The sequence below is a fragment of the Taudactylus pleione genome, unplaced genomic scaffold, assembly GCF_031769625.1.
Source record: "Taudactylus pleione unplaced genomic scaffold, aTauple2 ptg001056l, whole genome shotgun sequence".
Lineage (NCBI taxonomy): Eukaryota > Metazoa > Chordata > Amphibia > Anura > Myobatrachidae > Taudactylus > Taudactylus pleione.
In genome coordinates, this window is record NW_028285457.1 from 2,439,616 (window position 1) to 2,464,255 (window position 24,640).

The window sequence follows — 24,640 nt, forward strand, 5'->3', positions numbered from 1 at the left end:
CGTGGCGCCTCTGCTGTTCAGCTGTGTAAGGCGGCCACCTGGTCTTCCATTCAGACCTTTTTGAGGTTCTATGCGTTTGACACCTTTGCCTCTCAGGATGCATCCTTTGGGTGCCGGGTTCTCCTATCAGCACAGGAGCGTCCCCGCCCTTAGTTGGACTGCTTTGGGACATCCCCAAGGTCACCCTAAGGACCCCTATGGACCCTGAAGTAGAAAACAAGAGATATGGTAAGAACTTACCTTTGTTATCTCTGTTTCTACGAAGTCCATAGGGTCCACAGGGCACCTGCCCTGACGCACCTGGCTTCATATGGGCTTTGTGACTGGTCACCGGTTTCCATCTCCCATAGTTCTTGTGTGTTCCAGTCTTCCTTCTCTCTGTTTCGTCTCCTCCTCCAGCCTTGGCTGCTTACCAACTAAGGTGCCTGTGGCTCGGGGGCGGGGTATAGAGGAGGATGGACCCAAGTGCATCCTGGGAGCAGCTAAAAGCTTTAACTCCGTGGTGCCCGAGGATCCAGGATCCAGCTATACCCCAAGGTCACCCTGTGGACCCTATGGACTTCGTAGAAACAGAGATAACAAAGGTAAGTTCTTACCATATCTCTTGTTTTATTTCTTACTTGTATTTGTCTGCACTAATTGGAGGGGGGGACTTCTACTGTGGGGCACTGCATCTGGAGGGGGGACCTTTACTGGGGGCACTGCCGGCGGGGGGGGACTACTACTGGGGGCACTGCATCTGGAGGGGGGACCTTTACTGGGGGCACTACTGGGGGGGAACTACTACTGGGGGCACTTCATCTGGAGGGGGGCCTCTACTGGGGGCACTACTGGGGGGGACAACTACTGGGGGCACTGCATCTGGAGGGGGACCTTTACTAGGGGCACTACTGGGGGGTACTACTACTGGGGGCAATGCATCTGGAGGGGGGACCTTTTTTCTAGGGGCACTACTGGGGGGTACTGCATCTGGAGGGGGGACCTTTACTGTGGGCACTACTGGGAGGGACTACTACTGGGGGCACTGCATGGGGGAGTAGTACTACAGGGGGCACTACATTGGGAGGACCTGGACCACTGCAGGGGGCACTGTATAAGGGGCACTGGAGAGGGGGGATCACTACTGGGGCACTGCATAGGGGGGACTACAACTGGGGGCACTATATAAAGGGCACTGCATAGGAGGTACCACTACTGGGGACACTGCATAGAGGGGGACTACTACTGGGTGCACTACTGGGGGTGACAACTACTGGGGGCACTGCATCTGGAGGGGGACCTTTACTAGGGGCACTACTGGGGGGTAATACTACTGGGGGCACTGCATCTGGAGGGGGACCTTTTTTCTAGGGGCACTACTGGGGGGTACTACTAGGGGCACTGCATCTGGAGGGGGGACCTTTACTCTGGGCACTACTGGGGGGGACTACTACTGGGGGCACTGCATGGGGGAGGAGTACTACAGGGGGCACTACATTGGGAGGACCTGGACCACTACAGGGGGCACTGCATAAGGGGCACTGGAGAGGGGGGATCACTACTGGGGCACTGCATAGGGGGGACTACAACTGGGGGCACTATATAAAGGGCACTGCAAAGGAGGTACCACTACTGGGGACACTGCATAGAGGGGGACTACTACTGGGGGCACTATATAAAGGGCACTGCATAGGGGGTACCACTACTGGGGGCACTGCATGGGGGAGTACTACTGGGGGCACTGTCTAAGGGGAACTAATGGGGACTGCATAAGGGGAACCACTACTGGGGCCATTGCATACTGGGAGTATTGTATAAGGGGCACTACTGGGGTTAAGGTGCATATGGAAAAGACTGTTCAGAGTGACAATAAAGGGGTGTGTCATGTTGAGACGCCCCATTTGTAAGTGACCACGACCATTTTTTGCCGCACGCACCTTCGTCCCATGCACATAGGGTGGCTGGGTGGCTCCATTTTTACATTTGCCATGGGCTCAAATAGCCCAGTTACGCCACTGCTCTGTAATATTTTGCAGCACAGAATGTATACAGAGAGCCTTCAGGACTGAGGGGTGATATACATCTTACCATATCAGCCGCCTTCCGCAGGTACTCCAATGCCTTTGGGATGTTCTGTTTAACTCCTTGCCCCTGAAAGAAAGCACCAGAGAGAGATAAGGAAGGTGCAATCGTCCCAGATTTAGAAGTAGAAACAAGTACAGTAGTTCCTGATACAGATAGCACTAGATATAGATGTAGGTACAGGTAGCCTAGATATAGATGCAGGTACAGGTAACACTAGATATAGATGTAGGTACAGGTAGCCTAGATATAGATTAGGGGTGACCGAGTCCGATCCGAGTCAGGCTCGACTTTTCCCGCCTGACTCGGATCTGAAATCGAGGCAAAACGTCATCATCCCGCCTTCCGAGTCTCGCGGGTTTTGGATCCTATATAAGGTACCCGCTTCGGCTCCATTTTCTCACTCGGCTGTGGACAGTGAAGAGGGAGGGTGGGAGTTAGGGCTGGCTGGGTGTGTAGTGTAGTGTAGTGTAGTGCTGCTGTTGTCCACTACTTCAAAGTCCATAGGGGCTGGCTGTGTTGTGCTGTGCTGCTGTTGTTAATAGGGGCTGTGTCCACTACTTCAAAGTCCATAGGGGCTGGCTGGACTGTGTTGTGCAGTCAGTTCTCCATAGGGGCTGTGACCACTCCAAAGTCCTGTGCAGTGTCCCAGTCCTAAAGGGGTGCTGTAGTGTTGTCCAGGGGGTGCTCTGTCCATCAGGGGTGCTCCCCCCAAGTGCTAAAAAAATAATATATTTTCTGTGTTTGTGAATTGTGTGCGCAGTAGCCGCACATGCATCAACAAAGTAGTGCCAAGTGTGCGCCTGTGTCATAATTAAAGGGCCGGCTGGCTTGATCGTTAAAGGGTGCTGTAACCCCCAAAGTACACTCCAGTCCAAACCAAAAAAATATATATTTTCTGAGTTTGTGAATTGTGTGCGCAGTAGCCGCACGTGCATCAACAAAGTAGTGCCAAGCGTGCGCCTGTGTCATAAGTAAAGGGCCGGCTGGCTTGACCGTTAAAGGGTGCTGTAACCCCCAAAGTACACTCCAGTCCAAACCAAAAAAATATATATTTTCTGTGTTTGTGAATTGTGTGCGCAGTAGCCGCACGTGCATCAACAAAGTAGTGCCAAGCGTGCGCCTGTGTCATAAGTAAAAGGCCGGCTGGCTTGACCGTTAAAGGGTGCTGTAACCCCCAAAGTACCCTCCAGTCCAAACCAAAAAAAATAATATTTTCTGTGTTTGTGACTTGTGTGGGCTGTGGCTGCACGTGCATCAACAAAGGAGCAGCGCGAAGCGTGCGCCTGTGTCCCATAAGTAAAGAGCCGGCTGGCTCATTTCTTAAAGGGTGTTGTAACCCACAAAGTGCACTACTCTCCAGCAAAAATAAAAAAATATTTTCTGTGTTTGTGTGCGCTTTAGCCGCACGTATATATCAATATAACATAAATGGAGGACCAAACTTTCTCCGATAAAAATAAAATAGGGAAAGATCAAGAACCACTTCCTCCTAGTGCTGTTGCTGCTGCTGGGAGTTGTTCATCATCCCAGAGAGGAAGTAGGAACATCACTACTTTTACTAAACAATTGACCCTCCAACAGTCCCTAGCGATGAGAATGAAGTACGACAGCAGTCATCCTGAAGCAAAACGTATAACTGAGGCCTTGACTGCTATGTTGGTGTTAGATGTGCGTCCGGTATCCGCCATTAGTGCAGTGGGATTTAGACAATTGATGGAGGTAGTGTGTCCCCGATTCCAAATCCCGTCTAGATTCCACCTGCATCCTCAAAGCAGCAGCGACAAGCGTGCGTCTGTCTGTTAAAGGGTGGTGTAACCCTCAAAGTGCTCCAAAAAATAAAAAACTATTTTTTTAATGTGTTTGTGACTTGTGTGCGATGTAGCCGCACGTGCATCAACATAGTAGCAGCGCCAAGCGTGCGCCTGTGTCATAAGTCAAGGGCTGGTTTGGACATCTGGTCCGGACTGAAGGACGTGCCAACAATTTCTGACAAGTCTACTGTCACTGCATATGATACTGTCCTCAAAGCAGCAGCGACAAGCGTGCGTCTGTCTGTTAAAGGGTGGTGTAACCCTCAAAGTGCGCTCCACAAACAATAAAAATATTCTTCTTTTTTTTTCTGTCTTTGTGAATTGTGTGGGCTGTAGCCGCACTTGCATCCTCAAAGCAGCAGCGACAAGCGTGCGTCTGTCTGTTAAAGGTTTACATCGGTGACAGCATCCAAGTAGGCATGTCAGACAGTCCGTACCTGTACTGGCAGGAAAAAGAAGCAATTTGGAGGTCCCTGTACAAACTTGCTCTATTTTACCTGAGTTGCCCCCCCTCCAGTGTGTACTCCGAAAGAGTGTTTAGTGCAGCCGGGAACCTTGTCAGCGAAAGGCATAGGAGGTTGCTTCCACAAAATGTGGAGAAGATGATGTTCATAAAATGAATTATCAACTCTTCCAGGGAGACCAGCCTCCAGAACGTACAGAGGGACCTGTGGTTGTGGATTCCAGTGGGGACTAATTAATACTCTGTGAGGATGAGGATGTACACACTGAAGAGGATGAGGAATCGGTGGATGAGGAGGATGAGGATGACATCTTGCCTCCGTAGAGCCAGTTTGTGCAGGGACAGATTAATTGCCAGCTTGTTTTGTGGGGGCCCAAACGAACCAATCATTTCAGCCACAGTTGTGTGGCAGACCCTGGCACTGAAATGATTGGTTTGTTAAAGTGTGCATGTCCTGTTTATACAACATAAGGGTGGGTGGGAGGGCCCAAGGACAATTCCATCTTGCACCTCTTTTTTTTCTTTGCATTATGTACAGTTTGGGGCCTAGTTTTTCAAACTGCCATCCTGTCTGCCACTGCAGTTTCACGCCTAGATGGGTCACGTGTTTGTGCCGCCCACTCGTGTCGCTTAGCATAGTCATCCAGCTACCTCGGTGCAACCTTTTGGACATAAAAACACTATTGTGAGATGTGAGGTGTTCAGAATAGACTGGAAATGAGTGGAAATTAAGGTTATTGAGGTTAATAATAGCATAGGAGCAGAAAAACCTAAAAATTCTGTGATTTTAGCTGTTTTTATGCTTTTTTTCAAAAAAATACAGATCCAAAACACAAAACCCAGAACCCAAAACACGGAAGAGTGGTTTTGGCAAAACCAATCCAGATCCATAACCCGAAGAAAGATCCAGATCCAAAACCAAAACACAAAACACGAAAAGTGGCCGGTGCACACCCCTAATATAGATGCAGGTACAGGTAGCCGTAGATATAGATGCAGGTACAGTTAGCCTACATATAGATGCAGGTACAGGTAGCCCTGGATATAGATGCAGGTACAGGTAGCCCTAGATATAGATGTAGGTACAGGTAGCACTAGCTATAGATATAGGTACAGGTAGCCCTAGATATAGATGAGGTACAGGTAGCACTAGATATAGATGTAGGTACAGGTAGCCCTGGATATAGATGCAGGTACAGGTAGCCCAAGATATATATGCAGGTACAGGTAGCCCTGGATATAGATGTAGGTACAGGTAGCCCTAGATATAGATGCAGGTACAGGTAGCACTAGATATAGATGCAGGTACAGGTAGCACTAGATATAGATGCAGGTACAGGTAGCACTAGATATAGATGCAGGTACAGGTAGCCCTAGATATAGATGTAGGTACAGGTAGCACTAGATATAGATGTAGGTACAGGTAGCACTAGATATAGATGCAGGTACAGGTAGTACTAGATATAGATGCAGGTACAGGTAGTCCTATATATAGATGCAGGTACAGGTAGCACTAGATATAGATGTAGGTACAGGTAGCACTAGATATAGATGTAGGTAGAGGTAGCACTAGATATAGATGCAGGTACAGGTAGCCCTAGATATAGATGCAGGTACAGGTAGCACTAGATATAGATGCAGGTACAGGTAGCCCTGGATATAGATGCAGGTACAGGTAGCCTAGATATAGATGCAGGTACAGGTAGCACTAGATATAGATGTAGGTACAGGTAGCACTAGATATAGATGCAGGTAGAGGTAGTCCCAGATATAGATGTAGGTACAGGTAGCACTAGATATAGATGCAGGTACAGGTAGTCCCAGATATCGATGTAGGTACAGGTAGCACTAGATATAGATGCAGGTACAGGTAGCACTAGATATAGATGCAGGTACAGGAAGCACTAGATATAGATGTAGGTACAGGTAGCCTAGATATAGATGTAGGTACAGGTAGCCCTAGATATAGATGCAAGTACAGGTAGCACTAGATATTGATGCAGGTACAGGTAGCCTAGATATAGATGCAGGTACAGGTAGCCTAGATATATATGTAGGTACAGGTAGCCTAGATATATATGCAGGTACAGGTAGCCTAGATATAGATGTAAGTACAGGTAGCACTAGCTATAGATATAGGTACAGGTAGCACTAGATATAGATGCAGGTACAGGTAGCACTAGATATAGATGCAGGTACAGGTAGCCTATATATAGATGTAAGTACAGGTAGCACTAGCTATAGATATAGGTACAGGTAGCACTAGATATAGATGCAGGTACAGGTAGCCCTAGATATAGATGCAGGTACAGGTAGCACTAGATATATATGTAGGTACAGGTAGCCTAGATATAGATGCAGGTACAGGTAGCACTAGATATAGATGCAGGTACAGGTAGCACTAGATATAGATGCAGGTACAGGTAGCCTAGATATAGATGCAGGTACAGGTAGCACTAGATATAGATGCAGGTACAGGTAGCACTAGATATAGATGCAGGTACAGGTAACACTAGATATAGATGCAGGTACAGGTAGCCTATATATAGATGTAAGTACAGGTAGCCCTAGATATAGATGCAGGTACAGGTAGCCTAGATATATATGTAGTTACAGGTAGCCTAGATATAGATGCAGGTACAGGTAGCACTAGATATAGATGCAGGTACAAGTAGCACTAGATTTAGATGCAGGTACAGGTAGCCTATATATAGATGTAAGTACAGGTAGCCCTAGATATAGATGCAGGTACAGGTAGCCTAGATATAGATGCAGGTACAGGTAGCACTAGATATAGATGCAGGTACAGGAAGCACTAGATATAGATGTAGGTACAGTTAGCGCTATATATAGATGCAGGTACAGTTAGCGCTATATATAGATGCAGGTACAGGTAGCCCTAGATATAGATGTAGGTACAGGTAGCACTAGATATAGATGCAGGTACAGGTAGCCCTAGATATAGATGCAGGTACAGGTAGCACTAGATATAGATGCAGGTACAGGTAGCACTAGATATAGATGCAGGTACAGGTAGCCCTAGATATAGATGCAGGTACAGGTGGCACTAGATATAGATGCAGGTACAGGTAGCACTAGATATAGATGCAGGTACAGGTAGCACTAGATATAGATGTAGGTACAGGTAGCCTAGAATAGATGCAGGTACAGGTAGCACTAGATATAGATGCAGGTACAGGTAGCACTAGATATAGATGCAGGTACAGGTAGCATTAGATATAGATGTAAGTACAGGTAACACTAGATATAGATGCAGGTACAGGTAGCACTAGATATAGATGTAGGTACAGGTAGCCTAGATATAGATGCAGGTACAGGTAGCACTAGATATAGATGCAGGTACAGGTAGCCCTAGATATAGATGCAGGTACAGGTAGCCCTAGATATAGATGCAAGTACAGGTAGCCCTAGATATAGATGCAGGTACAGGTGGCACTAGATATAGATGCAGGTACAGTTAGCCTAGATATAGATGTAGGTACAGGTAGCGCTATATATAGATGCAGGTACAGGTAGCCCTAGATATAGATGTAAGTACAGGTAGCACTAGATATAGATGCAGGTACATGTAGCACTAGATATAGATGCAGGTACAGGTAGCACTAGATATAGATGCAGGTACAGGTAGCACTAGATATAGATGCAGGTACAGGTAGCACTAGATATAGATGCAGGTACAGGTAGCGCTATATATAGATGCAGGTACAGGTAGCCCTAGATATAGATGCAGGTACAGGTAGCACTAGATATAGATGCAGGTACAGGTAGCCCTAGATATAGATGTCGGTACAGTTAGCGCTATATATTGAAGCAGGTACAGGTAGCCTATATATAGATGCAGGTACAGGTAGTCCTGGATATTGAAGCAGGTGCAGGTAGCCTAGATATAGATGCAGGTACAGGTAGTCCTGGATATTGAAGCAGGTACAGGTAGCCTAAATAAAGATGTAGGTACAGGTAGTCCCATATATATAGTTTTAGGAACAGGTAGTCCTAGATATAGATAATCCTACATATAGATGTAAGTGCAAGTAGTCCTATATATAGGTATAGGTAGTTCTAAATATAGGTATAGATAGTCCTAAATATATATGCACATGTAGTCCCAGATGTAGGTACTAAATATACAAATCAGGGGCTAACTTTTTAAATAAGTTAGAATAAACGCAACTGTCTACTGATTCTAAAAAAAGGAGAACACTGGATACCCACCAAAAAAAAACCCAAAAAAGTTACAAAGCTGGGGATTGCTATGGGAACCAGGCTGCTCATTCATACCTGCTCGCAAGATGTGGACGCTTGCTGGCAAAAAGGGGCCAGATATTTAAATTAAATGCTCGCACTGCGTGGCGTAAGGACGCCCTCTAAGTCTTAGCGAGCTACGGCACTGAGTGCTCGCAAGTGTATAAAGACACCTCCTTTCCCCTCGCAACACACGTCATCTCTGGGAATTGTTGGATTAATCGGTAACATCGAGAGCTATCGGAGCTGCTCGCAGCCCTTGGGTTTGCCTTTCCTTGCCGCAAGCACTGCGATCAGTGCTGGCTGAAATACATGCAGGTGACGTTGTCAATGATGCTACTTTGTTAATTATGCACGCCCTTTAAATGGCGTTTTGGTGGCCTGACACGCCTGCGTCCGCAACACTGCTCCCCCATTCAGAAGAACCATCCCCTGATACCACCCACAAACGGCACTGTCTCTCAAAGTAGCGGGCAGTCTGTGTGCTACGAGTGCACGATTCCCCATCGCTAAGACTGGTTTGCGCACGCGCACTGCGAATTATAAGCATTTGTGCACTGAGCAGCAATCGCCCGACAGCGAGAGATCGCACCTTAGCGAATGGCTCTGAATCAGGTCCCAGGTTTGCATTGAGTTTTGTGAACCTCTATATGGGGTAAACCTGGTTTTCTATGGTGGATATAATGACAATGTATTTATGATTTGGGATGGGGATTTAGAATCACTCACCTTTTTTTTGTATTTTATCTTAATCACAATTCTTTTGATTTAAAATTCACCAACAATTTCAAATTAGATTTTTATCAATTATCGTGATTGGCATTATTGGTAATGGAAGGTAACTTAGTAACTAAAATTTTGTCAAGGAAAATAAACCAAAATTGATATCTTTACTATGAAAGTAGCTTTTTAAAATCATGGAGAGATAGCGGCCAGTTTCTTAGAATAAGAAATAATTACTTAGAAGCAGAGTTGTATGAAATAGAAGTTGCACCGTTTTGTCAGTCTCTCATAGAACAAGGTTATCCTGAACTATTGTGAATAGTGATATACAATACTGTGCAGCATTTTTTCCTCACCTGCCTAAAATAATTACAAAGTAATAATGCTTTCACACATAGAAGTGTAAATAGATTATTTTTATCAATTAACAAAATGCAACGTGAATGAACAGAAGAGAAATCGAAATCAAATCAATATTTGGTGTGACCGCCCTTTGCCTTCAAAACAGCATCAATTCTTCTAGGTACACTTGCACACAGGTTTTGAAGGAACTCGGCTGGGTTGTTCCAAACATCTTGGAGAAGTAACCCCAGATCTTCTGTGGATGTAGCTGGCTCATATCCTTCTGTCTCTTCATGTAATCCCAGACAGACTCGATGATGTTAGGATCAGGGTTCTGTGGGGGCCAGATCATCACTTCCAGGTCTCCTTGTTCTTCTTTAGCCTGAAGATAGTTCTTAATGACATTGGCTGTATGTTTGGGGTCGTTGTCCTGCTGCAGAATAAATTTGGAGCCAATCAGTTGCCTCCCTGATGGTATTACATGATGGATAAGTACCAGCCTGTATATCTCAGCATTGAGGACACCATTAATCCTGACCAAATCCCCAACTCCATTTGCTGAAATGCAGCCACAAACTTGCAAGGAACCTCCACCATACGTCAATGTTGCCTGCAGATACTTATTATTGCTCCGCTCTCCAGCCCTTCGGCTCAGAACTGGCAGAAACCACTGGGACCCAGGTACACCCATCTACTGCTCGGAGTAGTCCGGCCAGAAGTGGGCTTCATGGAAGGATTTCAGCCAAAAGCCATACTGTACCTTCAACATGGAAGCAAGGCCAAGCGACCCAACTATGCATGAAAACATAGGGACTGGGGTGCAGAAAAATGGCCGCAGGTGCTCTGGACTGAGGAGCCACAATGTGAGATATTTGGCTGTAACAGAGGCTGTTTGTTTGCCGATTTTGATTTCTCTTCTGTTCGTTCACTTTTCATTTTGTTAATTGATAAAAAAAACTATTAACACTCCCAAGGGGGCCAATTTATCAAATATATTTGCGTGATATCCCCAGAAAATACCCATTTTCTGCAAATATTAAGGATCTCCTGGATGTACCACGAAGATATCTGCTGTGGTCCCCAACATTGTTCTGACCATTCTTGGACCCCCAACTGCCCAGATCCAGATTTCTGGAAACTGACCTTCCTTCGTTTCCCCAGGTCAGCTATTGGGCCTGAGTCCCCCTACACCTCTATTACTCCTACACCTCTATTACTCCTACACCTCTATTTCTCCTACACCTCTATTACTCCTACACCTCTATTTCTCCTACACCTCTATTACTCCTACACCTCTATTTCTCCTACACCTCTATTACTCCTACACCTCTATTACTCCTACACCTCTATTTCTCCTACACCTCTATTACTCCTACACCTCTATTTCTCCTACACCTCTATTACTCCTACACCTCTATTTCTCCTACACCTCTATTACTCCTACACCTCTATTACTCCTACACCTCTATTTCTCCTACACCTCTATTACTCCTACACCTCTATTTCTCCTACACCTCTATTACTCCTACACCTCTATTTCTCCTACATCTCTATTACTCCTACACCTCTATTACTCCTACACCTCTATTTCTCCTACACCTCTATTACTCCTACACCTCTATTTCTCCTACACCTCTATTTCTCCTACACCTCTATTACTCCTACACCTCTGTTAGGCTGCATTTCTCACCTCAGCTTTCTGCAGAAGTTATAATTGTTTTGCTGTCTCCAGTAATTTCCTGAGACACCATCAGAGCTCAGAATAAGCATCTACTACTGTGTGTTAATTTCTGGGGGCAACAAAGTATCAGTGACTGTATCTAGTTTCATGGGAAAGGGAAAGACCACCGATAGCAGCTGTAGTGGTCTTACTCCAATCAGGGCCGTAGAGAGTGGGCCCGGGTATTGTAGAGGGTGTGGCCTAATAGGGGAGGCGTGGCTATGCCCCCTAGGAAAAAAAACACATGACATTATTATCATTTCTGCTTCACGGTCGCTCCCCCCAAATACTCCCCCTCGCCCCGCACATGTATATAGGAGAGAATGCTGCTAAATGCCCCAGACCCATCTAAGCCCCAGCACATAGCAACATGTGCTGAGCTGGGGAGAGTGGCTGCTGTTGCTGACAGGTAAGTGGGGGCCATGGACCGAGCTCCTCCAACAACCTCAGGCAATTAGTACCCGCCCCCCCCATTTGGCTCCCCTGCTCTAGTCATGCTGACATCGACCTTTACCTTAAGGGTCTGATTATGAGCGGGTGATGTTGGGTGCATGTAAGTTGAGTCAGAGATGGACACTAATGCCATCGCAACTACGATCTCTCACAGATCGCACATGCGATAATATACTAATGACTGACCCGCCATCCAGTGCACAGAGACGCCCACTGACAGCATCTCACATCGGCCGCTCATGCACAAAACCGAAAACATGGAACACAGATCCGGCGGCCATCAGCCCTCTGACTAAGCCTAACATGCCGCAGACACAGCGCTCTCCTGCTGCGGGCAAGGACACAGTGGCTAATTTATTAATCCCCAGATGTCCGTTACTTCCCCAAATCCCAGTTACGTCCGTTACTGACAACCTGTCACTCAGTTTGTGAATGAATCCTCTGTGTCAGCGTAATTGCAATTCAATCGCTGTGCGTGCGGAGTGCGTCTTACTCACATGCACAATGGCGAACGATCACTCAATCTGCGTAAATATATGCACTGCGTCCATCTCCAAGTCAGGCCCAGAATCCGTACACACAGAGGCGCAGGTGTGACTGAGACACATAGGAGAGGCACAGTCTCAGAAAAGTTTATATTTTTTTCAAACAGAACCCACAGAGATATTATGGACCTCATTCAGAGTCGTAAGCGGCCGCTCGGTCGTACGCATCCGATGTTTCCAAACCACGCATGCATACGGTTAGTTGTGCGCATGTGCGTACGAGACCTTGCGATCCAAAATGCTGTCGATCGTACGGCTTACGAGCAGGAAGTGGCTTCTGAGAGTTGATTGACATGAAAGGCCGTTTGTGGGTGTTGACGGGGGTGGTGTTCTGAAAACGCAGGCGTGCCTCACCTTTTTCAGGGCGTTTTAGGGGCGTACATAAATTACCTGCTACGACCGACATAGAAGGCCGGAAGTAGTAAAACGTCACTCTGCGAGCAGGTTCGAGGACTGGCTGATCGTACAGCTTAAGGTAGGGTATGTGCTCCTGCAAGCCATACAGTACAATCGATACTATCGAAATTTAATGATGTTAGGACTGATGTTTCTATTTTGAACCACACAATGCAAGCAGCTAATAATCGTTTGTTGTAGCTTATAACACTGCTAATTGGCATGTAATTGATTCAGCTGCGTTTGCATTAGCGAATAATAAGAATATATTTCATGGGGATGGCTTATTCTGTGCGTTTTTTTGTTAATTTTTGGTGTAATTTGCACACAACACAAGCGGCCGCAACCATCAGAAGAAAATTAACATACAGCGACAGACAACGACTGACTCAGTCATTAGCTGCTATCAGTCGCTAGCTAGAGGAGGTGCATTGTTCACGTATGGGCGTCACTTTGGTTGCGACCGACCGGCCGTGCGATCGCTTCCTTGTTCAGTTTTGCGGTCATTAGGCGTACGACCGAGCGGCCGCTTACGAATGAGGTCCTCTGACTTATAGGCGTGTTATGGGAGTGTCATGTGCATGTTATGGAAGTGTCACGGGTGCGTTATAGGAGTGTAGTGGGCGTTTTATGGGAGTGTGGCGGCCGTGTTATAGGATTGTGGTGGGCGTGTTATGAGAGTGTCGCGGGCGTGTTATGGGAGTGTCGTGGGAGTGTCATGGGAGTGTTGCGGGCGTGTTATGGGAGTGTCGCGGGCGTGTTGCTGATAGTGGATGCGTACACAGACCACTCACATAGGAGACCGTCCTCAGGCAGATAATCTGCACCTCACATAGGACTGGTGCACATTTTCATGATGCGGCTGACAGCGGTATATCAGGGTCTACGGGCGCTGACTTGCACATTTGGATGCAGTATACCAGGGAAGGGCTCTGTAGCGGGACGTGCATAAAGTCACTGGCGTGCGACTGATAAGAGATAGAAAGATGGAGGCAGCTACGTACGACTCACCAATCAGGCCCTACGTTACATTAAATGACCCTTGCTTGTCACTGGTGCACAGGACAATGACTTCTTATATCCTGTCTGATATGTACAGTAAGAACCTAGAAAGAGCCGTCTCCTTACACACGGAGAGAGGAGACAGACTGGTCCCTTGTGTCACATACTGCTGGGAGGCCGCCCGTGTCATCCAGCTCTGCTGCAGCGCTGTTCCGTGACATCATCCGAGGAGGTGACACCAAAATAGCAGCACATCTCGGATGGTATCACCCCATGTGGCCCGCACCCCCCTAGTGATGCCCGCAACCCCCTAGTGATGCCCGCACCCCTTTGTGATGCCCGCACCCCCTAGTGATGCCCGCAACCCCCTAGTGATGCCCGCACCCCCCTAGTGATGCCCGCAACCCCCTAGTGATGCCCGCACCCCCTTGTGATGCCCGCTCCCCCCTAGTGATGCCCACACCCCCATAGTGATGCCCGCACCCCCATAGTGATGCCTGCACCCCCATAGTGATGCCCACACCCCCCTAGTGATGCCCACACCCCCTAGTGATGCCCGCCGCCCATAGTGATGCCCGCACGCCCATAGTGATGCCACAGTATACAATGCAAACATGATCTAGACAGTAAAATATTTGCTCTCCGGACATTGTGTAGAATTAACTGGGATAATGAAGAAGAGCTTGCACTCACCCTCAGCAACACAACTCCATAATCATACATCATGACAGGGTCTTTCAGGTCCCGAGCCCCCCTTTCATAGAACTTCACAGCGGCCTGGGGGTTGGAGGAGATTCCCTGCTGACCCCAGAAGAGCATCCTGCTGACGGCTTGCTGGGGAGCAGAGGAGAGTGCGGGTGATTAGGGTGTAGCGAGTGCAGAGAGACACATGTACAGCTGTCAGCAGCTCTGCCAGGGAGTCTGATTTATCACCTCTCTGCTCCTTATGTGATAAATAAACATCCTCCAAGTGTGCGCAGAGCTGCCAAAGGGATTGTATCCTGTCACCATTAATCTCACAGCATCTCCCATTCTCTCACCTGTGATACGGCTCCAGCTACTGCCAGCGTCTGAGTACAACTTCCAGGGACACACTGGCTGCTGCGCACAGGAATCTGTACACCACACACAGCGCCATCCCCACCTGCTGCCGGCATCTCAACCACAACGCACTAATACCCCGTTTACACCAGAGCAAAAACCTGGGTTATAGCTGGGTCTACCCGGGTCGCAGTTCAGTGTAAAAGGGTCCCTGAAAAATAACCCTGGTCAAGTGACCCGGCAAACCAGCCAAAGTAGCTACCAGAGATAGACCTGGGTAATGGTGCAGTGTAACGGCGCAACCCGGGTTATCCGACCTGGGTCATGCCTAAAATTAGCTGATTGGTGGTTGTGGATCAGTCACCTCCCACTTTTTATGACCTCACAAGTTTAGCAGGGCAGACCCAGGTTCAGTGTGAATGGGGCTGACCTGAGAATAACCCTGATCGATGGTGCTGTGTAAACGGGGTCTGACCTGGGTTGGAACCATGTCTGAAAACCCAGGTCGGTACCAGGTTTTTGGTGGAAAAGAGGTATTAGGGGCCCATGTAGAGTTCTCTGCCATGTGATGGCGGGTTACACTAAAGCGCATACCGCAGGGTATTTCATGTAGTGCACTCCCAATGCCTGCGCAATTCTCTCACTAATAGCAGAATGCGGGCCTCGTGGCATCATCGCACATTCATTAACCAGGGTTGCCTACCCTCCCAATTTGGGCGGGAGCCTCCCGATAATCGGGTGCAGCTCCCGCCCCCCCGGAAAGGCAGGCAAGCCTCCCGGCAGCCGGCGATCCCCCCGACATCCCCCGCAACTTACTCTTAACCCCCGCTTTGAGGGCAGCCAGTGACGCGATTCACGTCATTTTGACCCCGCCCCCTGCCTAACAATGCCTGTATTATCGGCATTGTGTGGCAGGGGCGGGGCCAAAATGACGCGATCGCGTTACCCCGCCCCCGTGACGCCTACAAACGGCAGGCACCCATCCGGACACGCCCCCTTTTTCAGCCACGCCCCCCGCTGCCCTGCCGATCTGGCTGCTCCCTCCCGGAAGGAGCAGCCAGAAAGTCGGCAACTATGTCATTAACTATGCAGTGTGTGAACTATTGGCTATTTCACACACACATCGGTGGATATTGGGCCTGATTCAGAGTTGGGAATAGAGGGCCTGATTTAGAGCTGCTGGCAAAAAGCGAGCGCTCGCTCAGAATCAGGGCGGGCACTTGTTTTTTTAGTTGCGGCCTCTTGGTGCTCGCATAGCTGTGAATTACCACCCACAGCTTATGCGAGCGGCCATGATGATGGTTGCGATGGTCCTTGCGGTAGGATCTCGTTGCCGCAAGCCACAGTGGACTTCCTGCTCTACTAGAGCAGGAAGTCCACCTACTGACATCACGAGTGATGTCTGTAGGGCTGCCCACAAACGGAGGCGGCCTCCGTTTGCTCAGCCACCCCCCTTCCCCGCCTTCCAAACGGGGCGAGCTGTCAATCAACATCGACAGCTGCCCCTTTTGGATGCAAGCGCCGGAGTGAGTGCTTTTTGCGCTCGCTCCGGGGCTCGCACGCCGCGTGTGCGCACTGGGCCACCATCGACCCGCTTGCGAGCGCATAGTGCTTGCGAGCGGGTCTGAATCAGGCCCAGAGTGAGATATCTCTCTCTCAACTGATCATCTAGGTGACACCATGCTGCACTGCAGGGGGGGCAGATTTAAAATGTGCAGAGAGACTTAGATTTGGGAGGGAGGTATCCAAGCTGACATCTAAATTGTAGAGTAATAATAAAGCTGTGCAGTATTTGTGGGCTACATGTAAAAGCAGCCAGTATTTACCCTACATGCAAAAAAAATTATGTATTTACACCCCTTGCATTGCAATATGGTTTGCCCAGGTACACAATTAAGTGCTATCTCTCTCTCTATTCCCAACTCTTTGGGCCTGATTCAGAGCCGGACGCTCTGACCAGAGCGCTCGCTCTGAATCAGGGCCCTCCTCCATGAAAATGGAGCGGCCACCCACAGCATATGCGAGCGGCCAAAAAGATGGTTGCGATGGTCTTGACCATCGGACTTGCGACGGAGACCCTGCGGTAGGGTTTCCCAGCCACAAGCCCTGGAGTGATTTTGGCTCTATCAGAGCCAAAATCACTCCCACTGACATCACTAGTGATGTCAGTGGGGCCGGCTTCAGACGGTAGGCGTTCCCATGGGAACGCCTCCGTCTGGCCGCCATGCCCCCGGCACGCCCACCAAAGGGGGCGTGCTGTCAGTCAACATCGACAGCACGCCCCCTTTGGTGCGAGACCCGGAGCGATGGAAAGCCCGTCGCTCCCCGGGTCTCGTGCATGCGCACGACGGAGCTCCCTCCGTCGTGCGCATGCGCAGTGGGGAACATCGACCCACTTGCGAGCGTACTGCCGCTCACGAGTGGGTCTGAATGACCCCCTTTGTCCTCAACAAAGAGTTGAGGACACACAACTCTTTGTTTCACACACAACGGTTTTAGTGGCGTGTGTGATGCTTTTGCCGTGTGTATGTTTTTTTCCCCCATCCTTCCAGCCGTCCATTTCAGTGGACATTTCCGTCTGGAACATGGTGCCCGTGCCATCTGAAAGGACCCATCTGTTTACATGCTTAATTAAATTTTACACACGGCAAAAAAAATTTGTCTTTTGCCGGCCGGTGAAAACCAGCGCGTGTGAAATAGCCCTATGGGTCTGATTCAGGTCCGGACAGTATTGCACAGCAGGAGGCGTCTATAGGAAGCAGACGCCTCCTGACAGCAATAATGATCCGAGTGCAGCGTCCGTATACACTCTCTTACATCACCATCGTGACCATCGGTTGTGATAATGGCAGCATCGGACGGTCTGAGAGTAAGCTTCGGCTTACTCAGGATGGCATCCTGCGAGGCCAGGAAATCTGTGTCCACCGACGCAGACCCTGGCCTTGCCACTCCCGGAAAAAGGGGGCGACAGACCCAGGGGTGCTGTACTGCGGGCCTGATTCAGATTTGTGAATAGTAAGATGGAGAAAGTAACTGAGCACCTGGACAGACCATGCTGCAATGCAAGGGGGGCAAATACATACATTATATTGCATGTAGGGTAAATACTGGCTGCTTTTGCATGTAGCGCAGAAATGCTGGACAGCTTTATTGTTAAACTGTAATCAGTGGCGTCCTGCCCGCTGTGTCACCTGGTGCGGGGAGGGACGGTATGTGAGCGGTATAGCCATGCTCCGCCGAAAAGGGCCGTGGCCACATGGGAAAAGGTGTGGTCACACTGGAAGGGGCGTGGCCTCACGATCCGAACCCCCTGTGCCTCGTCCTATTACTTCGGGAGGTTACAGGAGGTCCCTATGTGCACTGTGCCGGCCGGCTTCCTCAGTGTCAAGAGCAAGTGCTGCAATTATTGCTACAGCACAGCACCCGGCTCCTGTCAGTGAGGGGGGAGTCTGGACCTTGGTGTCAGCCCTCAGCGGGTGACACCCGGATGTGGACCGCACCCCCCTTGTGACGCCACGGACTGTAATTAAGGTGTCAGTTTAGACACCCCCCTCCCAAATCTAAGGGGTCTATTTACTAAGCAGTGTTAGGAGACAGAGTGAAAAGTGATAAGAAAGTGCCAGCCAATCAGCTCCCTACTGCCATCTCACAGGCTGTGTTTGAAAAATGACAGTTGGGAGCTGATTGGCTGGCACCTTATCACTTTCTTATCACTTTTCACTCTGTCTCCTAACACTGCTTAGTAACTAGACCCCTAAATCTCTGTGCACACTGTACACCTGACCCCCCCCCCCCCCCACCCCCCACTGCAGTGCAGCATGATGTTACCAGGATGTACAGTTACCGGCTCTATCTTACTATTCCCAAATCTAAATCAGGCGCTGTGTCCAGTCATTTAAATAAGGATATTTTCCTAGTTATTATCACCTAGGGCGGTATCCAATCAGCCCAATGCCAGCACTTATTGGGGATGTTTTTCGGAACCTAATGTGTACTGAAAAATTATCCCCGAAAAGTGACTTTTTTTTTTAGGCAGCACTATGGCAGGAACACATACTGTAGGTCCGTGAACTTATCATGGATCCTGTGTTTTCCGGCGAATTATCCTATTTGTCCGCCTGAAACATATAGGTTAGAGTGAAAAAAAATGGGGAAAAATGGGGAATATCAGTGAAAAATCCTCGTTTTTCGTCCCCGACAAAAATATCGGGGGCTAATCGGATACCGCGCCTAGAGGCGTGACCTAAAAGCCGTGATTTCTGCCATTGAGACCTGCATTAACCTAATGTGGATTTCAAAATAAATAGCAATAATGAGTGCACGCGAGTTCCCTCTGTGTTAAAAAGTTGCGCAAGCTAGTTTATGGTTAATTGAACTCGGCACACATGGGCGCCATAAATTCCCAACTGTAAAATATTGTATCCTTGTATATTGTATCCTTGTATATTGTTTCCTTGTATACTGTATCCTTGTATATTGTGTCCTTGTATATTGTATCCTTGTATATTGTATCCTTGTATTGGGTATATAGCACCATCCATGCATCTGGCACTCAGAACATGAGAAATACCTGGACTTGTAATTGGATGTGTAGCCCCTCCCACTACGCCACCCCGGGAAATACCTGAGCTGAGGTGACTCCCTGCTTGGCCTGGAATCTCAGCCACATGAAGAGGTCGTCGTTTTCCTTCGTCTGCTGCTTCAATATGTCCTCATCAGTGAGACGGATATGCTCCACGAAGGCCTGTGATGGCGACAGACAGAGGTCGCAGGTTATTCTGCAGCGTTATTGGGGTGCGCTAACCTCTGACAGCTCAGATAGTCTAATATGAATATTATTGTATACATGTAGGTGTAAAACACACCTACATGTATACAATATTCATATTAGACTACCACACATCTGTCCTGGCTATGAGCAAAGCTACCAGGACGCATCAGCCTTCTCTCTGCATATTGATAAATACGCCCCAATGTGTGTAGTTAGTGCAGTCAGTGTGTATTTGTGGGTTCCTGCATACTATCCCTGATCCAGGTAAAGTAATATTCTTAATTGCACAAAAATCCTGCACACAACCATAACACCATGGAAGCACATTGGTACAGATAAAGTGAGGCCGTCACCTACACCCAGGGGGGGCAGCAATTCTATAAGCTGAACCAATCTGGCACCTATTATTAGCGACTGCGCCGTGCCTCATTGCCGTCACCAGTTCCCACTGAATTAATAGACTGAGGACCAGATTTATCAGCGAGTGATATTCTTGTTATCACTTGTTACTAATCTGAGATGGCGCTCCAACCAATCAGCACCTGTCATTTTTCAAACACATGACAGTTAGGAGCTGATTGGCTGGAGCACCATTTAATATTAGTAACTGTGATAACAAGAATTTCACTCGTTGACAAATCTGAGTACCTCACACCTCAATGATATCATAATTTTCAGATAATAGATAGATCACAGTGATACGCATGTATGATGGGTGTATACAGTGGCTGTGTGTGATGGGTATGTATGGTGGGTGTCAATGGGTGCGTGCAATGGGCATGTATGATGGGCGTGTATGAAAGGCGTGTATGATGGATATGTATGATGATTGTGTACAATAATCATGTATAATGGCGTATATGATCGGTGGGTATGTACAAATTGTTAATGAATGATGGTGTGCACAATAGGTATGTATGATAGGTATGTATGATAGGTATGTATGATGGGTATGTATGATAGGTATGTATGATAGGTATGTATGATAGGTATGTATGATGGGTATGTATGATGGGTATGTATGATGGGTTTGTACCATAGGCGTGTAGTGTTGGATGTGTATTATGGACGTATTTATTGAATGTGTACTATGGGTGTGAATGTTAAGTGTGTGCTATGGGTGTATACAATAGGTGTGTATGTGCTATGGGCAGGTACATTGGGTGTATACTACAGTATGGGTATGTAGAATGGCCATGTACGTTGGGTGTGTGCTATGGGTGTGTATATTGGGTGTGTACTTTGGGTGTATATTGTATTGCTATGGGTGTGTATATTGGGTGTGTACTATGGGTGTGTACAATGGCCATGTACATTGGGTGTGTACGTTGGGTGTGTACTATGGGTGTCTTTATCGGGTGTGTACAATGGCCCTGTACATTGGGTGTGTACTATGGGTGTGTGCTATGGGTGTGTACATTGGGTGTGTACTATGAGTGTGTACGTTGGGTGTGGACAATGGCCATGTATGTTGGGTGTGTACGTTGGGTGTGTGCTATGGGTGTATACGTTGGGTGTGTACAATGGCCATGAACAGTGGGTGTGTACTATGGGTGTGTACATTGGGTGTGTACTATGAGTGTGTACGTTGGGTGTGGACAATGGCCATGTACGTTGGGTGTGTACGTTGGGTGTGTGCTATGGGTGTATACGTTGGGTGTGTACAATGGCCATGTACAGTGGGTGTGTACTATGGGGGTGTACTATGGATGTGTACGTTGGGTGCGTACTATGGGTGTGTACGTTGGGTGTGTACAATGGCCATGTAAGCTGGGTGCATACTATGGGTTTGTATGTTGTGTGTGTACTATGGCCATGTATGTTGGGTGTGTACTATGGGTGTGTATGTTGGGTGTGTACTATGGCCATGTACACTGGGTGTGTACTATGGGTGTGCACTATATGTCTGTACAATGGCCATGTATGTTGGGTGTGTACTATGGGTGTGTATGTTGGGTGTGTACATTGGGTGTGTACTATGGGTGTGTATGTTGGGTGTGTACTATGGGTGTGTATGTTGGGTGTGTACTATGGGTGTGTATGTTGGGTGTGTATGTTGGGTGTGTATGTTGGGTGTGTATGTTGGGTGTGTACAATGGCCACATACGTTGGGTGTGTACTATGGGCGTGAACAATGGGCATGTACGTCGGGTGTGTGCTATGGGCGTGTACAATGGGCATGTACATCAGGTGTGTATGTTGGGTGTGTACGTCAGGTGTGTACGTCAGGTGTGTGCTATGGGTGTATACGTTGGGTGTGTACTATGGCTTTGCTGTTATCTGTCCCGATTCCCCTCTTTCCATGACGAGTATCATATGGCACCTGATGTTTATCCGGTTTCAGTCGGTCTGCCATCGTCTGGCGTGCGATATTGGAGTAATAGGCATAAGACAGATCGTAGTCTACCGGGTACCCGTCCACTCCCAGGTGGTGCTTGTGCCCCAGAGACAACTGTGAGAGACGGTCATTATTCTGGGCGGTAATGAGGATGAATTTCAGGGCCTGGAGATGGACAGAAAGTGATAGCTTCATTCCTATAATGAGAGATTGTTATCCTACAGCAACGGATGGACAGAAACTAGCAGCACAGTCTGTCTGATCACTGGAGCCGGGTGATGTGTGTGGTTATCACAGTTGCGCCTCACGCCATATGGCGTACAGCCAGCCAGTGGAGACACGTCTAGCTTGGATAGAGCAGCATTGAATGATAAGCTACAGAGAGACCAATCACATACTACCATATCACTAGTTAAATTCTAAGGCCACCCAGAGGATGCACGAGGTATTGCTGCCGGTTTCGGGAGAGCCTGGAGCTAGATAATGTCAGCCTCTCACTTACCACAAGGGTCCTTGCCTGAATCTGAGGATAGTTAATGGAGGGCACATTTTATCACAAGCAGTATCACAAGCTACGCCACCCTCAATCGCTCGCCCTTGGGATACATTTCTAATACCTTGGATTTATCTCTTTTCACCCCCAGGCCGGTTTGGTATAGAACGGATGCAAGGTAGAGAGAGGGGTCATAGCCCAGACATCCAGCCTGTAACAGGAGCGGCATAGCCCTTCGTATTCCAGAAAAACCCTCCGGAGCCAGGATTTTCCTTAGGTATATTCTGTGCAGGTCTTGGCCGAAGAGCTGACTCTTAAAGTGCGTGTGACCTGAATAAAATAAACAAATCCCTAAGTAAGGCTCAAATGTCTGAAAGGAGTTGGGGGTTAGGAAATATGGGCCTGATTCAGACCCGCTCACTAAGCCCCGGACGCACGCTTTGGGCGTAGTCGCCTGTTTGCGCATGCATCTCAATGTGTGCGCAAGCCAGTCACTGCAATCGGGAATCGTGTGCTTGTAGTACACAGACTGATCGCTACCTTGAGTGACAGATAGCGCCATTTGTGGGTGGTAACAGGGGAAGGTGCTTGTGATCAGGGGAGTGATGATGCTAACGCAGGCGTGTCTGGGCGCAAAAACGGAGTTTAATGGGTGTGCATAATTAGTAAAGGTGCGTCATTGTACACGTCACCTGGGTGTATTTCAGCCTGCCATGACCGTAGTTCTTGCGGTAGTGTATAGTCAATCACAAGCGCTGCGCTCACATCCGATGGCACCCGATGTACCGATTGTTACATACACTTCCTGGAGATGACGTGCGCAAGCTTGCATCTGCACAGACAAAGTGATCGCATGCCGGGACATAGTGGGCGTGCTTATGCCTTGCCGTGCGATCGCTAGCCTTGCTAGGTGTGTGCCAGATTTGCATACACTGGGAGCGAGCGTACGCAGCTTAGCGACCGGGTCTGAATGAGCTCCTATGATCGATGTTGGCAGAGTCTTCTTACAGCAATCAGGCTGAGACTATTGTGAGGCAGCTGTCTGTGGCTCTAGGGATTGGGGGCTCCAAAAAATTTTAGTTAAAAAATATCTTCTTGCAGCAAAAGACGAAATGAGAGATTTATACTGTACCTTGTGGTATGCTGAATATTTATTATAATGACAATACTTCCCATTAATCGTATGTAGTTATTGCATAGACATGTTTGTGTAATGTCTGTATAATGGAGATGGGGGCATCTGTTGTCTCCTCACACAGAGAAATATAATACAGATCCCCTATATTTTTACTCACTCAGTCACCCTCATGCACATAAGTTGCAGGAGACGGAGGGTAATTGCTGACGCTGAGGGTTATCACCTTGTGGCTGATTTTGCTAAAAATATTTGTCTGCAAATCTAAAAATAAAATACAAACCCTGATAATGAGATATATGCAGTGGCGGAACTGCAAGGGGGCAGTCACTACAGAACCCTGGGTGTAAAGGAGCCGCAGAAGTTATGTGTCACCCCCCCACACACACACTGCTTCTGTAAAGTGCCCCCTACCCCAGAGGCCTGTGCTTTGTCTCAGTAGACCTGAAGCCTCTGCTGGACATGCACAGAGTTTGAGGCTCATACATGAAATTTGCTATGGATCCACCCATAAATGTAAGATAACCTGCATACATATAATTATCTTGCACATATGCACTTTGCAAAACATTTGTACATTTTATGCGGAGTAACAGTCCCATGTGTTCTGCACAATTGTCATTGTAATATAATGTACAATGCAGGTGTTATAAAATGCATCTTTATACTAGTAGGATTAGGGCCCCCACCAGTCTGTATACACGGAGACCACCTAAATCCCTGTAATGTGGGCGCTCACCTGCCCGGCCTGCTCTCCTCCTCAGCAGCCTGGTGATTAGTGCCCGGTGGGGGGAAGGTGGCGCTTCCCACATTGTGCACTTCGGTCCTGGATCTGGCGGGCGATATCGCGCAATAAACTCATGGTAAGCGTCACTGCAGCCCCCTGTGTGATGACAAAGTTGAAAATTGATCAACAAGAATAAAGAGAAACTTATACTAAAGATATATAACTGCAGAACGATCCGTATCTGGGAAATGGAAACAGATTTTTGTGGACACGGTCTGTATTATCCGGGATGTATTTTTAGGAGATTCTGCACAATGTAGACCAGATTATCTTCTATATGCTATATTTACGGT

At 47.9% G+C, this 24,640-nt stretch overlaps 1 protein-coding gene across 1 annotated transcript in view; it reads right to left on the reverse strand.

Moving 5' to 3' along the window:
* LOC148453950 (protein sel-1 homolog 3-like) overlaps positions 1–24,640 on the reverse strand; it is a 304,083-nt gene that overhangs the window by 226,205 nt on the left and 53,238 nt on the right. The window contains exons 9-14 of the mRNA XM_088461460.1: positions 24,300–24,443; positions 22,550–22,755; positions 21,918–22,097; positions 19,448–19,567; positions 14,476–14,616; positions 2,068–2,130 (exon numbers count right to left, since the gene is read on the reverse strand). Of these exons, the coding sequence (XP_088317586.1) occupies positions 2,068–2,130; positions 14,476–14,616; positions 19,448–19,567; positions 21,918–22,097; positions 22,550–22,755; positions 24,300–24,443 (854 nt within the window). The remainder of the gene's footprint in view (positions 1–2,067; positions 2,131–14,475; positions 14,617–19,447; positions 19,568–21,917; positions 22,098–22,549; positions 22,756–24,299; positions 24,444–24,640) is intronic.